At 41.7% G+C, this 13,799-nt stretch overlaps 1 protein-coding gene across 2 annotated transcripts in view; it reads right to left on the bottom strand.

Annotated features, from left to right (window-relative positions):
• The window catches only part of Fam168b (family with sequence similarity 168 member B), a 32,653-nt gene that overhangs the window by 4,129 nt on the left and 14,725 nt on the right, over nt 1–13,799 (bottom strand). Inside the window, exons 3-6 of one of the 2 annotated variants that reach the window (XM_010603137.3) lie at nt 10,676–10,759; nt 1,998–2,140; nt 1,723–1,921; nt 277–406 (exon numbers count right to left, since the gene is read on the bottom strand). In XM_010603137.3, coding sequence (XP_010601439.1) covers nt 294–406; nt 1,723–1,921; nt 1,998–2,140; nt 10,676–10,759 — 539 coding nt within the window. In that variant the 3' untranslated portion in view covers nt 277–293. The remainder of the gene's footprint in view (nt 1–276; nt 407–1,722; nt 1,922–1,997; nt 2,141–10,675; nt 10,760–13,799) is intronic. The other variant, XM_010603138.3, reaches the window with a different exon arrangement.

Genomic DNA, 13,799 nt, shown 5'->3' on the forward strand with positions numbered 1-13,799 from the left:
GATCACATCACTCTGGAGGCTGGGGCAGGAGTGCCGTGAGTTTGAGGCCAGCATAGGCTACAAGTGTGTTCAAGCCAGTCTTAACTAAATAGACCCTGTCTCTAAACAAATACTCATAATTTCCTTCCGCTTTGTGAAGTCCCAATAAAAACAAAAGCATAAAACACTACACTGTTTTTAGCTCAAGGGTACATTTTCCTATTGCTGCTTATAGGTCTGCCAGTCTTACAGAAACACACTTTTGCCAGAGCCTCATCAGACTTCGTGGCCACTTACATTTGTCTGCAGGGTGATCACCACTGAGGGGGCACATAGCTGTAAGTGGGTGTTCCTGGAGCCCGGTATGTGGGCACAGTGACTGGGTGAGGGGCGACTGGAGTTGGGGAGTGAGCCGTCAACAGGGTACCTGAAAGAAAGAGCAGCATATGGCATACAAGGTAGGCATACATACTGCATGGCCAACGTCTGCACACAGCTCCACTGCCTCTGAGATGAGATACGGTACCTAGCCTCTTTGTCCAGGGGAAGGCACAAAGAAGGGGGATGGTCCAGACCAAGAGCATGGGCAGAACTCTGATTCGATTCTCCTGAGGAGTGTAAAAATGACCAACCCAGGGGGCTACTATTGATAACATATTTGTAAAAGGTTCTGTGCCTCACCTTCATAGAATATGCACCATATTTTTATGAGTCAGATGATAAACTACAAAAATTTTAAAATAATGTTGTTAATCTTAAAACAGCAAAGAAATTTTGATACATGCTACAACACAGCTTAAATGTGAGGGCACAATGCTAAGTGTTAAAGGTAAAAGGCCAGTGACAGGGCCCCAGGATTTAGCTCAGTGGTTCTGCTGCCTGCTTTGCAAGCCCAAGGATCTGAGTTCAATCTCTGGTACAAAAAAAAAAAGCCAGTGACAAAAAAATACTGTGATTCCGCTGATATGAGGTATTTAACAGCTGTCAAATTCATAAACACAAAATGAAATGCCAGATATAGAGGGCAGCAGAAAAGGGAACTTTTGTTTAATAGGTAAAGTAGTTTCAGATTTGCAAAAGGAAAAGCACTGTGAATATACCACACTAGAGAACTGTACACTAGGAAATGGTTAAGATGGGAAGGGCAAAGTGTGTCTTGTGTGGTCCCCACCTGTAAAACAAGCCAATCCCCAGACATTATAAGATCAAGCCCAGGGATTCCTTATGTCCACGAGACATGCTAACCCTGGCCAAGAGTCTTACTTCCCCATGGATTTTACTTTCCTGTTATACAAGAAGCCTGGGAAAGTAAAGTAGATAAATACCAAAGGATTTCTTCTACAAGCCACTTTTACTTCTGTTAACACAAGACCAGCTTTCCTAGATTTATGGAAACATGCATATTAATGCAGCTTGACCTAAAAAGACAGCTCATGCTAAGGGAAATTCAAGAGGTTCAGCCTGAACTACTGCACAATAGCCTACCAACAAGTCAATTCCATCAAAGTCAATGTGCTAATCCAGTTACGCTGCACAAGGGAGGTCACTTGGTTCACAGTTTGTTAACTGGAAAGAAACAGGGAAGGGAAAGAAGGAAAAGATAAAATTTTGCTACTTCTTATCCCCTAAACTAAGCGTAGCCATAAAACACTAGAGCCAAAGGTCAATCAATATTCAAAGGCTCTCCCTCACTTCACCCCACTCTCCAGCATCCCCCGAAGAGACACACAGGAACAGACTCACCTGCCGACATGGCCATGGTGGTTCCAGCAACCATGCCCATGGTGACACCACTACCTCTCGGAGGAGGGATGGGAGCAGGATACACTGTTGCCGGCATGCCGTTGGGCTGCACCACCGTGGTGTGGTGGATGACATGAGGGGGTGCTGCATACAGTGGCTGTGTGTAGTAGGTACCTTGCTGTGGGGAGAACAGAGACAACTGCCACAGGGTGCCACAGCCATTGAGACCTGATGGAACCGACCCTTCCCACAGCGCAGGGTGTGCCCAAGCATACCTGTGCATACGGGCTCTGCTGAGGGTAGGCACTTCGCACAGGGTACACAGCGGTCTGGTAGGGGTTGGGGGAGGAGGAGTATGGCGGCACAGCCCCACTGGTGGGGGAGCAGGACACTTTGTAAGGTGTGCCAGGAGTGTAACCTGGAACAGAAGGCAATGGCCCATGTTCACCCTAGCCCATGTCAGGCATGGGGAAGGATGACCGTTCGGGGAGGAGCCAGACGCATGTCAGCTCATGAATAACATGGTTAAGATGTGACACCACTGAGACCTGCCTCCATTTGTTAGCTCTATGTGCAACTGCAGTAGGGTTAGGTTTTAGGATGGAGGAGAAAGTTCCAGAGCATAAGGTCACAAAAACACAGGAAATAAAACACCTATCTATACTGCTAGAGTATAAATTGGTATGGCCTTCTTAGTGTTCAATTTGTCATTAAAAATGCTTACGTCTTTTTTTTTTTTTTTTTTTGATACCAGGGACCGAACTCGGAATCTCGCACTTTCTTGCGCTTTCGAAGCAGGTGGCAGAACCACTGAACTAAATCCCTGGCCCAACACAGATTTCCTGTTAGAAGTTGGAAAAGCAAGTTCAAAGTCAAGAATACCCAAGGGTCCCTACTGAGTGTCCTCCCAGTGCTATTAGGAGGTGATGGAAACTTTAAGAGGTGAAGTCTTCAGCCAGGGTTTCAGCTCAGTGGTTCCACTGCCTGCCTCACAAGCACAAGAACCCAAGTTCAATCCCTGGTACCGAAGGAAAAAAAACAAAACAAAAAAAACAAGGTGAAGTCTTTGAGTTCCCTGGGCAAGACCCTGGACCTCTTCTCCTCTCTTTCATTCCCCAGCTTTGAGGGGAAGCTCTACCATCCACCTATGCCATGATGTGCTTCCTCACCGAAAGTGACAGGGTCAACTGACCATGGACTGAAACTTTCAAAATTATTTAACCAAGATAAGCATTTTCTCTGAGAAAGTCAATTACACTGATGGGACACTAACACTGGCCTTTTTTCTAAGGCTATCCATCTCCTACCTAGTCTTTAAAAGGGGAAAGTGATGATTTCACATGGTGAAACAAATTAAAACTTTATATATGCTTTACTGCATGCCATGAAACTACAAGGCTGCAAAACATTTTCTTTAATTATAAAGAAAAAGGCAACACGGTAGCCTTCAAGTCCCTGCCATGCACTGACACTCCCAGAAGGTGGCCCATGACAGTCATAACCCTAAGCGATTGGCTCGCTCAGAGGAAAAAAGCACAGTGCAAGGCAGGGACACTGTCACTTGGTGTGGCCATGAGAGCATTACACCAGCTGTCTGCCACCAACACAGGGTGAGGCTCTGTCACAGAAACAATTGGGAAAATCCAGTTCTCTCCACAGGTGCCCGACCTCAGAGGAAAGTCTCAAGAAAACAGACTACCAACACAGCAACATTTACGCAGCCTTGGCAAGTAAGCAGGGCTCAGCTCAGGGTGGGACAATGCTATCCCAAAAGAAAGGAGCTGTGGAGATGAGGGCAAGGGAAAGTCTGAACTACACTGCAAGACCCTGTTCAAAAAACCAAAAAATAAACTGTTCCTAGCAAAAACTTCTTAAAGTAAAAAAATACTAAAATAATGGTTAGGCAGAGTGTTACAGATTAAGAAACAGTTGGGACTGGGGATTAAGCTCAATGGTGCCGCCACTTGCCTCGAAAGTGCAAGGTCCTGAGTTTGATCCCTGGTACCACACACACACACAAAGAAACAAACAAACAAACAAACAATGAGACATACAAAATAAAGCCAACATGTAACATTCAGTAGATCCCGATTCCAAATATTTTTAAAAATGATATAACTGGGGTAATTTGAATACGTACTATTAAATGAAATTAGGGGATTACTATTTCTAAGTATGGCATGCACTATTAAATAAAATTACAGAATTATTATTTCTAAGTGTAACAAGGATCATGCAGAAAAATGTCCTTGCTGTTACATAAGGGGCATTCTGAAGGCCACAGGAAAAGAGCCACAAAGACTACATACAATTCTAAATTAGTTCAACAGAAAAAGGAAAAGGAAAAAAAAAATGCACACATGCACATCCATCCTTATAAAGATAAAGGCAAGAGGGCAAAATGAAACTGATGGATCTAGGTGGTGGGTATTTTGGGCATTCGTTATAATGGTCTCTGCACTGTTCTGTGTATCTGATAGTTTTCTGTGATAAATGAGAAAATATGCTTTCAGACTGGGTTCAATGACATTAGTCTGTAGTCCCAGCTGCTTGGGGAGACTCAGACAGGAGGATGGTCCAAGACCCAAAGTTCAAGACCAGCCTGGGCAGCACAGGGCAACACTCTTGTCTCAAAAGACAAAATAAACAAACAAACAAACAAAAACAACAGCTTTCAGACAAAGACACAACTGTGGGAGCCAGGTACAAAATCTCCATCAAGGGTCACTCATCAGCTGAGAAAACAAGTTAGGAAGTTAGCTGATTGAATCACTACATTCCAATGCGCCCCTAGAAGAAGGAGTATCTGACTGAGCCTTTAAAAAGGCTATCACAGGAAGGCATGGCTCTTCAGCAACCTAATCTGAAAGACAGCCTAGCAGCAGGGCAGGGTGGGAAGAAGGAAGTTAAGACAATTCCTGCTCAATTGAAAGTTACAGTTCCGCATGATAAACTTATTCACAAAAGAAAGACAGGAAAAAAGGGGATGGTGTTTGAGGAAGTAAAAACTTAAACTCAGTGAATTCACAAGTGGAAAGAAAATACAGTTATCCTCTAAGGGACCCATCAATATTCCTAATAAGAAAGTGTATGACCATCCTGTCAATGTGCCAACTGTACAAAAAGTTGGGATGGAAGGAGGACAGGTGCTGCCAGCCTGGACACACAACCCGGAAGATGAGTAAGGAAAGCCTGGGCACAGGTCTCCAAAGGGGTCCTCTGAGCACAGCAGACACCAGAACAGCCATGTACAGAAATGCCCTCAGAGGACATCCCCACAGCTGGTGGGACCCTGGGTGTTTAATGGCAAAATCACAGACACCTAATGAAAGACACCAGGTGACCATCAGTTCCAGGGAGGGACAAAGGAGCCAGATGAAAATAACCAGATACGCATGACACACCCGTAAACAATGTTTACAGGCTCAAACTGAGAGGGATGAGAAGGCATTACTCTCCCGCTCAAAGAAATAAAAAGGCTAAATTCTTATCCAAATTGACACATCAGCAAACAGCACTGCCTTAAAAACAACAACAACAACAACAAAAAACTAGCAACAGGAGATTATGTGGACATATGGGAGACAACAGCAAAATGAACAGCTGCAAGAGTTTAAATTACTGCGTTTGCCTACACTGTGGGAAAAGGGGTTCAAACAAGCTGGTAGGGAACTGCTGTTTTCATTTTTAAAAGCTTATAGAACTACTGAAATTTTTAAACTGTATACATCTGAACCTTTAACTTTAAAAGTCTCCTACAGTCCCACAACTTACTGTATTCTAATGCTATTCTCTGCTATGTGGCTGCCATCAATTCAGTTTAATTGTTAAACAGACCTAAGTCTGAGTTTAAAAAGAAAAAAATGTGTAAAGAATTTTCACTTAGTAAATATCCTTCAAAAATAAGAACAGATATAAACACTGTATGATACCAAGTTTAATTAAACCAATACTTTATTAAGTGTTCATACTTAAAGGTGCAAGATCACAAGGATGAATGTAACTGTACTGTTTACTTAAAAAGTACCAATAAACTCAATAAGATAAAAAATGTATTCATACTAGTATATAAATGTTTACAAACTGATTAGTACCACAAGATAAATCATTCTATGCACATTTCCATCTTCTTCTAAATACAGAGCTTACTACATGATTTCAGATCATCACTGCAAGTATCAATTACAGGTGTTGGTTGGCCATAAGCAAAACTAGACAGAGGCCTGAACATGCTGGCTGAGGGCCTGAGCCTGGCCTGCTGACAACTGGTCCTGAGCATGAGCCTGGGACTGCAATCCTCCAATAACACAGCCAAGGGGTAGGTATGTTCATCAGACAAATGCCCAGAGTAAAGTTACACATGGCCAGAACATAAGCCACCTAGTCACCTCACAATCCAAACTGTGATTCCAAAATCAGACTGCTCACTCTGGCTACACTTGTGTATGGCCTATGACATTTTCCAGGAGGACAAAACAAAGGTGGACTTCTCAGCTTCCAGACTGCATGTAATGGAACTCTTCAGCAAAAATCACACTTCAGCACCATAAGGTAGGTATTCTGAACCTTCTCTGTCACACTTGGAAGAGGGGCTTAAAAAATAAACAGCACTAGGGGTTACAAAAGCAGTCTGAAAGCCAAATTGCACAAATACAGTGCCTACACCAAGATCAGCTTTGTCTACAAATCTGGTGACTAAAAAAACCAGAAAGTGGGCCGGGGATTTAGCTCAGTGGTACCACAAGCACAAGGTCCCAAATTCAATTCCTGGTACAAAATAAACAAACAAACAAACAAACAAACAAACAAAGTATATCAAGAAAGCACGAAGGGTGAAAACTCTCCTTAATGCTTTTAAAGTAATGACTGACTTCCTCATCAATAAAAGAAAAGAGGACTGGGAATTTAGCTCAGTGGTGCCACTGCCTGTTTCACAAGCGCAAGGTCTTGAGTTCAATCCCCGGTGCCCCCCTCCCAAAAGAGACAGAGAGAAAAGGTCCGCTGAAAAGGAAATTAGTATTTTAAAACATGACAAACTCAAAAGATCAGAGTATAGCTGTGTCCCATACACAGGTCAGGCAGCCAACAGCACTTCGTCATCCGAGTGCCTCAGTGGTGCTGGGGATTGAATCCATATCCTTATGCCTGCCAGGTACACATTCTAACACTGAGATACATCCCCAGCCTATCTGTTTTCATACAGATATTTCACAAAAAAGTCTTTATTCACAGCTTCTCAAAAAAAAAAAAAAAAAAAAAAAAAAAAAAAGCTGGTACTGCTCCTGTCTGGCACCCATCAGTGGGCACCCCATCTCAAAGGAGGCACTTGGGCAGCTGCACTTCCTACCTACCTGCCCCAGCTTCTGGGTTAGGGGATCCATTTAACAGCAGTCCTGGAAAAGGGCCAAGAAAGGATTCATCTCCCTGAGAGAGGAAAGCTGTAAGAGAAGGTGGGTGATGCCTGTCCTACAGAGGCCAACAGTCTCCACACACCTGCGCCGTATACTTCTTGTATATGCTGTAAGTATATGTAAAGTATATGGCCAGTACAGCTAGGAGTGAACATATCCATTATTGGTATAAGCTTTGAGTTTCCATCTGCCCATTTCTAAGTTGCCCAGACTCCAAGCAATCATTGCTCTGCTTTTTCTTGCTATTTATGAGTGTGTTTTCTAAAATGTTTATGAAAATAGATTCACATAGGATGTCCCTTTTTTTGGACTGGCTTTTTTCATTTGGCATAACTACTGTGGCATCTGTCTTAATGTGCATCACTGGTTCATTCGTTTTTATTATTAAGTCGTGTTCCATTGTATGGAAATACACCACACACCACACCATATACTTCCTGTGCAAGGAAGGGCTGGTCACTTTCGGCAAAAACAACTGGGTCACTCTCAAATAAATCTGAGGCACTTTTTGTAAACTGATAAAAATTAGTTGGAAGTTTTTACCTTAAGTTGTCCTCCACTAAGAAAAGTACTGTAAGTGAGCTAGCTACCTTTGAAAACTCTAGAAAAATAACAATTTATGGTGGTTTACTGCATGATCACATGTAGCATTAACATTCAAAAATAAACTTCACTCCAATCTAGCACCGTACATAAAAATTAACCCCAAACAGCCCACAGAACTAAAAGTACAACCTAAACTACAAAACCTCCAGAAGAAAAAAGGAGAAAATCATTATGAAGTTGGGTTAGGAAGATTTATCAGAAAAGATCTCAAAATCATGATTAAAAATAAATAATAAATAAAATGATAAACTAAACCTCAACAAATTTTAAAAACAACTCTCTAAAAGACTCCATTAGGGCAGAGGATTTAGCTCTGTAGTTCTGCTGCCTACCTAAAAGGCATAAGGTCCCAAGTTCAATCCCCAGTACCAAATAAATAAAATACTCCAATAGAAGAATTTTTAAAAATCTACAGACTGGGAGAAAAACCTCTACTGCTCATTTACTGAAAAAAGCACTTAAGCCTCAACAATAAAAAAACAAATTTGGGCCCTGGGTGTGGTGGTGGTGGTGGTGGTGCATACCTGTAGTCTCAGCATCTCAAGAAGCTGAGGCACAAGGATCACTTCGGCATAGAAAGGGGTTGAAGTTGGCCCGGGCAACATAAAAAGATCTTCTCTCCTAAGACATTTTTTTAAATTAAAAATACAAATAATAAAAATGAATTACTGGTCGAGCATGGTGGGGCATACCTGTAATCCCAGTACTCGGGAGGTTGAGACAGGAGATTACTGCATGATTATGTCCAGCCTGAACTACACAGTTGAGACCCTGTCTCAAAAACAAAAACAAAAACAAAACAACCAACAGCCTTTTTAAAAAACCCATTGTAGAGCCAGGATTTAGCTCAGTGTTTCTGCTGCCTGCCTCACAAGCACAAGGTCCCAAGTTCGATCCCTGGAACCAAAATAAATAAACAAACAAATAAATAAAACAATCCTCTGTAACTGATACAAGACACATACAAACCCTACCAAAGACCCACATACAAATGGAAAAAAAAAAAAAGCAAATGAAAAGATCAATTACCATCGCTTGTTACGGAAATTAAAATTGAAACTACAGTGATACATTACACATTCATCAGAATAGCTAAAATTTCAAAAACTGATCCTAACCATGCTAAGGATGTGGAACGCCCAGATTTCTCACACTCTTAAGAGGAATGTAAAATGGCACAACCATTCTAGAAGACAGTTTGGCAATTTCCTACAAAGTTAACTACATACCTGCCTTAACAACCAGTCACTCCATTCCTCTATATCCACTCAGGCAGAAATGAAAGCATCTGTCCTATATAAAGACTGGTGTATTGTCCATGATATTCATAGCAATTTCATTTATAATACAACAAAACTAAATTACCCAAATGCTCACTACCTGGCAAATGGATAAGTAAAGTGGTATTTCCATACAATGGAACACGACCTAATTATAAAAAGGAATGAACCAGCGATACATGGTATCAGGTGCCAGAGTAATTATGCCAAATGAAAAAAGCCAGTCCAAAAAATAGGACATCCTATGTGAATCCATTTACATAAACATTTTAGAAAACACACACTCATCAACAGCAAGAAAAAGCAGAGCAATGATTGCTTGGAGCCTGGGAAACTTAGAAATGGGCAGACAGAAACTCAAAACTTGTACCAATAATGCATATGTGTGGCCAGCTGTGCTGGTCATATACTTTACTGCAAAGATTATAGACCAGCACACTATAAACATGTGGAGGAAATCAACAGAACAACAAGAGTTAAACAATGTGGAATGTCTTACAAAAAGAGATGGGAGGCTGACACTAATAAAAGCCCAGAGGACAACAGTATGCTAACAACTGCTGAACTCCAAGAAGGGATGTTCACCACAGCCTCAAAGACAGGCACAAAGAAGAGGTATTCTAATCAAGCCAAAGAGAAACTGTCCCAACCACAAAAAGCTAGAAAAGAATACAAAAGAAAAACTGCTTGGAAAGAAAAAAAAAAGAGACCACTGAATTTCAAAGCGTTAGTTTAAATCAAAACTCTTGGCTTAACTGTGTCGTATAGTGAAGGGAAAGCATCAAAGAGAAGTTCATCCCACATTACTTTGGCTGAAGTGGGAATGAACATGAACTCAGAACAGAAGGCCTAGGACCTGGAAGATCATGCAACATCTGTCTCTGAGTACAAACTAAGGGCTGAAGAGAGGTGGTCACAGTGGAGACAGAAAGATGGACATAAGGGTAGAATACAAAGGCAGAATCATATGAGTCATAAAACAGGAAGAATTTGGAGAGGGATACTACTGATTTCTCCTCTTCTGACAAAGTTAATTACCCCATCAGTCTTATAAGGCATCATCACCACCCCCTGTGGAAGGCAAGCCAATCTCTTATATCAAAGCATGGACCACCACTGCTACAAAGGAATTTCAAAGTCCTAAGCTGAATAAAGCCTGAAAGAAGCCAATAAAATGTGCAGGTTCACCAGAAGAACTCCCTGTGAAATAATCTTTACAAAATTTAGATCCAAACCAATTTAGTTTGAACAGTGATATTTAAAATGTAAAAATATCCTAAGTACCCTACAAGGAAAACAAGACTTTCTTTTAAAAATATAACCAAAGTACCAAACTAGTGTAGAAAAATCAATGGTAAGATAGCTTTCAGTTTCTAGTAGTCAACTCTACTGCATGAACAGAAGTTCTGGCACACAGAATGAACTTGTCACAGGCTGTGACAGATTTGTATAGTGGGAGAAGCTACAGTATATCTAAAGCTTCATGTGGATTAAGAATTATACTGTTTTCCCACTTATCAACAAGCCAATTCTATGAAATCAGAAATCTACAAGGTCAAATCCTAAATCCATGCCCCCTCTTCTCAAAACCAACTCCAGCTCCCCTCACTTTCTCCCCCAACTGCATGACAATGCATGTGCTCACCCAAAACATACCTGTTTGGAAGGTAGGATTTGCTCCAGGGTACATGTTGGGAGAATAAGCAGGAGGTGCTGCTGCATAGCCCATGGGGAAACCAGCTGAAGGAAAACACACACAGCACAATGGATGTCAATGAAGGTATGAGGCGATCTTACAACCATAAGTCTCACAAACGTACTGCTCTTACCATTGTTTCCAGAACTCCACACACTTAGAGACCATGGTGGCACTCTGTATTTCACAGTTCATCTTTAATTGTCATAACCTCAGAATTTTGATGGGTCACAACCATAATCAAGTCTTTTGAGGGGTGGAATGCTGGAGACTGAACTGAAGGCCTTGCAATGAGCTACACCTCAGTGCCCCTTTTATTTTGAGATTTGGTCCCATTAACTTGCCCAGACTGGCCTTGAATTTGAAATCTCCTGCCTCAACTTCCCCAGTAACTTTGTGCCAATGTGCATAGTCAAAATCGTGTCTTTTAAACCTCTGATCAAATACTTATAACTGCCTACAATTGGGAAAAAAAATTCACAAACTGAATCACAAGTTTACTATCAAGAAGAGCCAAAGCAAGAGGCTATGGGTATAGTTCAATGGTAGAGTGTGTGCTTAGCACATGTGAGGCCCTTGGCTACATCCTCAGCATCAAAATAAGTAAGAATAGCTAAAGCATAATCAAAACGACCAAAAAATTTTTTTAAAGAATCCAAGATAGATGAAGGAAACCTCCAACACTTCTGGCAGTTTTATTCCAGAATTACAGAAGGAAGAATTACAGAAATGACAAAAATACCATGCACTAGGTTCTATATTTGATTTTACCAAAATATGGAAGAACCATCATTCAAATCTAGCCTGAAACCCACAGCCTATTTCTCCTTCTGTCAGTGAGACAATAAGTGTTTTAAGGCCATACACTCTCAGTGACTCCAAAGACAATGCCACCATACTGCATATTTTCAATTAGAAGCTAGTAATTTATTAAGTACTATATTTAAATTTCTAAATTCATTTCAGACTTTTTCATATTTTGAAATTCTAAGCCAACTCCCCCAATTTAGGATCACCAGACTGTCAGTGTCTTCACTGATGCTTTAGGACTCTTCCTGAAGGAAGGGGTTTGGCCCTGTAGACACACAGAAATGGGAAAAATCCAATCAGGATCCACATAAAAGCAAGCTGGTCTTTACTAACACAAACCACAGCTACTAATAAATCCTTACTATGAACACAACAGAAACACTAAACACACTTAGTGTTCTAGTCAGAATCAGCCTCCAGAGTGTTTACCAGCAGAGGGAGCCTGTCACCTACTCAGTCCTCCTCAGAAACTAGGGGGCTCATGAGACTCCTGTCCCTTTCCCCTTGCCCTCTGCTGCACCATGCAGGAGACGACACTTGTGTGACAGCAAGGACATTAGAAAGCCTTCGTACTGAAGACACAGAGCCAACTCAAGCTCACTAGCTTCATTAGTGTCACAACTACTTATGTGAGGCTGTACTTTTCTATTCCTCTCTTCTCTAACCTAAAAATAAACCTGAAACAGTGGTCCTCAAAAGACACTGGGCTGGGGAAGCCCAAAAATGGTGCTTCCTAGGGCAGTGGACTAGGACATTTAAGTGTACCGGGACCCTGAAGGCACTATGGTGGTAACAGTAACCAAAGTGAGGAAACCTTGAGGGTTACTTGAAAACCAGGAGCAGGGCAAGGAATATCTTTGTAGATGGGTTTTATATTTTCTGCAGTGCTGGGGCTTGAACACAAGGGAGAAGGCTCTCCCACAAGAGGTAGACATTGTAGTTCTGAGCTACATACCTAGTTCAGGGGCAGGTTTTATTGAAGGTTCTAATAAAGGTCCTTTCTCAAATCCCTGCAGCACACACCTCCTCCAGCCTGGATGCCCCGCTCCAGCTCCCTGCTCTCCAAGCTGTCCTTCAGGTTTCCGGGGAAACAGGGGTCATCACTTATGGCCCATAGGAATCCCTAAAAGTGCTCAGTTCTCATAGACAAATCTGTGCTTCAAAGCTGCTTTCTTGTGGGCCAGGGATTTAGCTCAGTGGTTCTGGTGTCTGCCTTGAAAGCACAAGGACCCAAGCTGGATACCCAGTAGCACAAAAAAAAAAGTTACTTTCCTTGGTTCTTGAAACTGATTCTCCTCACTTTTGAGTTTCCTGCCTGGATTCTCACTTGCCCTCTCTAACTAATGAGAAAAGGAGGGGGGGGTGTTTTATCAACTCATTTTGGTCATTGAGGGCAGATTCCATTTCAAACAGACCTAAAATCACCACTGGAAAGACCAGGGCAGCAGTTTCCATCAGTGTTGTCTGGACTAACAGAGCTAGCTCCCTCAGAGACCAGACTGTGAGGCTCACACAGGCTGTGGACTCACCTATAGGAGCTGCCAGGATGTAGCTTTGATACCAGGGAGCCAGTTAGAATGCTTTAAAACATCACTGCATTATTTTTTTTAATTTAATTTATTGGTACATTCTAGGTAGACAGTACAGGTACATTCATTACGGGGATCTTGTACCTTTACATGCCAGGTCTTGGTTCTCATTTTTTCCCCTTGTCCCCACCCTCCCTTCACCCTCTCCTCCCCTCCCCACCTTCAAACACTTTAATTCCATCTTTACATTTTCTCATATATTTTTCCTTTTCCCTTATTCCCCCTTCCCTATCCTTCTCACTGTCCCCTACACCTTTGGTCCTTTTCTTTGTATGTGTTAAGTGTCCCATTAGGATCTTGAGTACTATTATAGTTTTTCACACCAGACATACTCTTCGGTATTTGCATATGTGTGCCTTATTTATTTCACTTAGAAGTATATCCTCAAAATGTACCCATTTACCTATGAATGAATCTACTTTCTCATTCTTTATGGCTGAGTAGTATTCCATTATATAGAAAAACCACATCTTCTTTATCCAGTTTCCAATTGATGAGCAGATGGGCTGTTTACAAGTTTTAGCCATTACAAACTGTGCCACTATAAACATGGGTGCGCATGTATCACTGTGGTATGATTCTTTCACTTCTTTTGGAAAGATACCCAACAGAGGGATGGCTAGGTCAAATGGAACCTCTAATCCTAGTTCTTTGAGGTATCTCCATATTGACTTCCATAGTGGTT

Source organism: Fukomys damarensis, unplaced genomic scaffold, assembly GCF_012274545.1.
Source record: "Fukomys damarensis isolate Sample0158 unplaced genomic scaffold, DMR_v1.0_HiC HiC_scaffold_29, whole genome shotgun sequence".
NCBI lineage: Eukaryota > Metazoa > Chordata > Mammalia > Rodentia > Bathyergidae > Fukomys > Fukomys damarensis.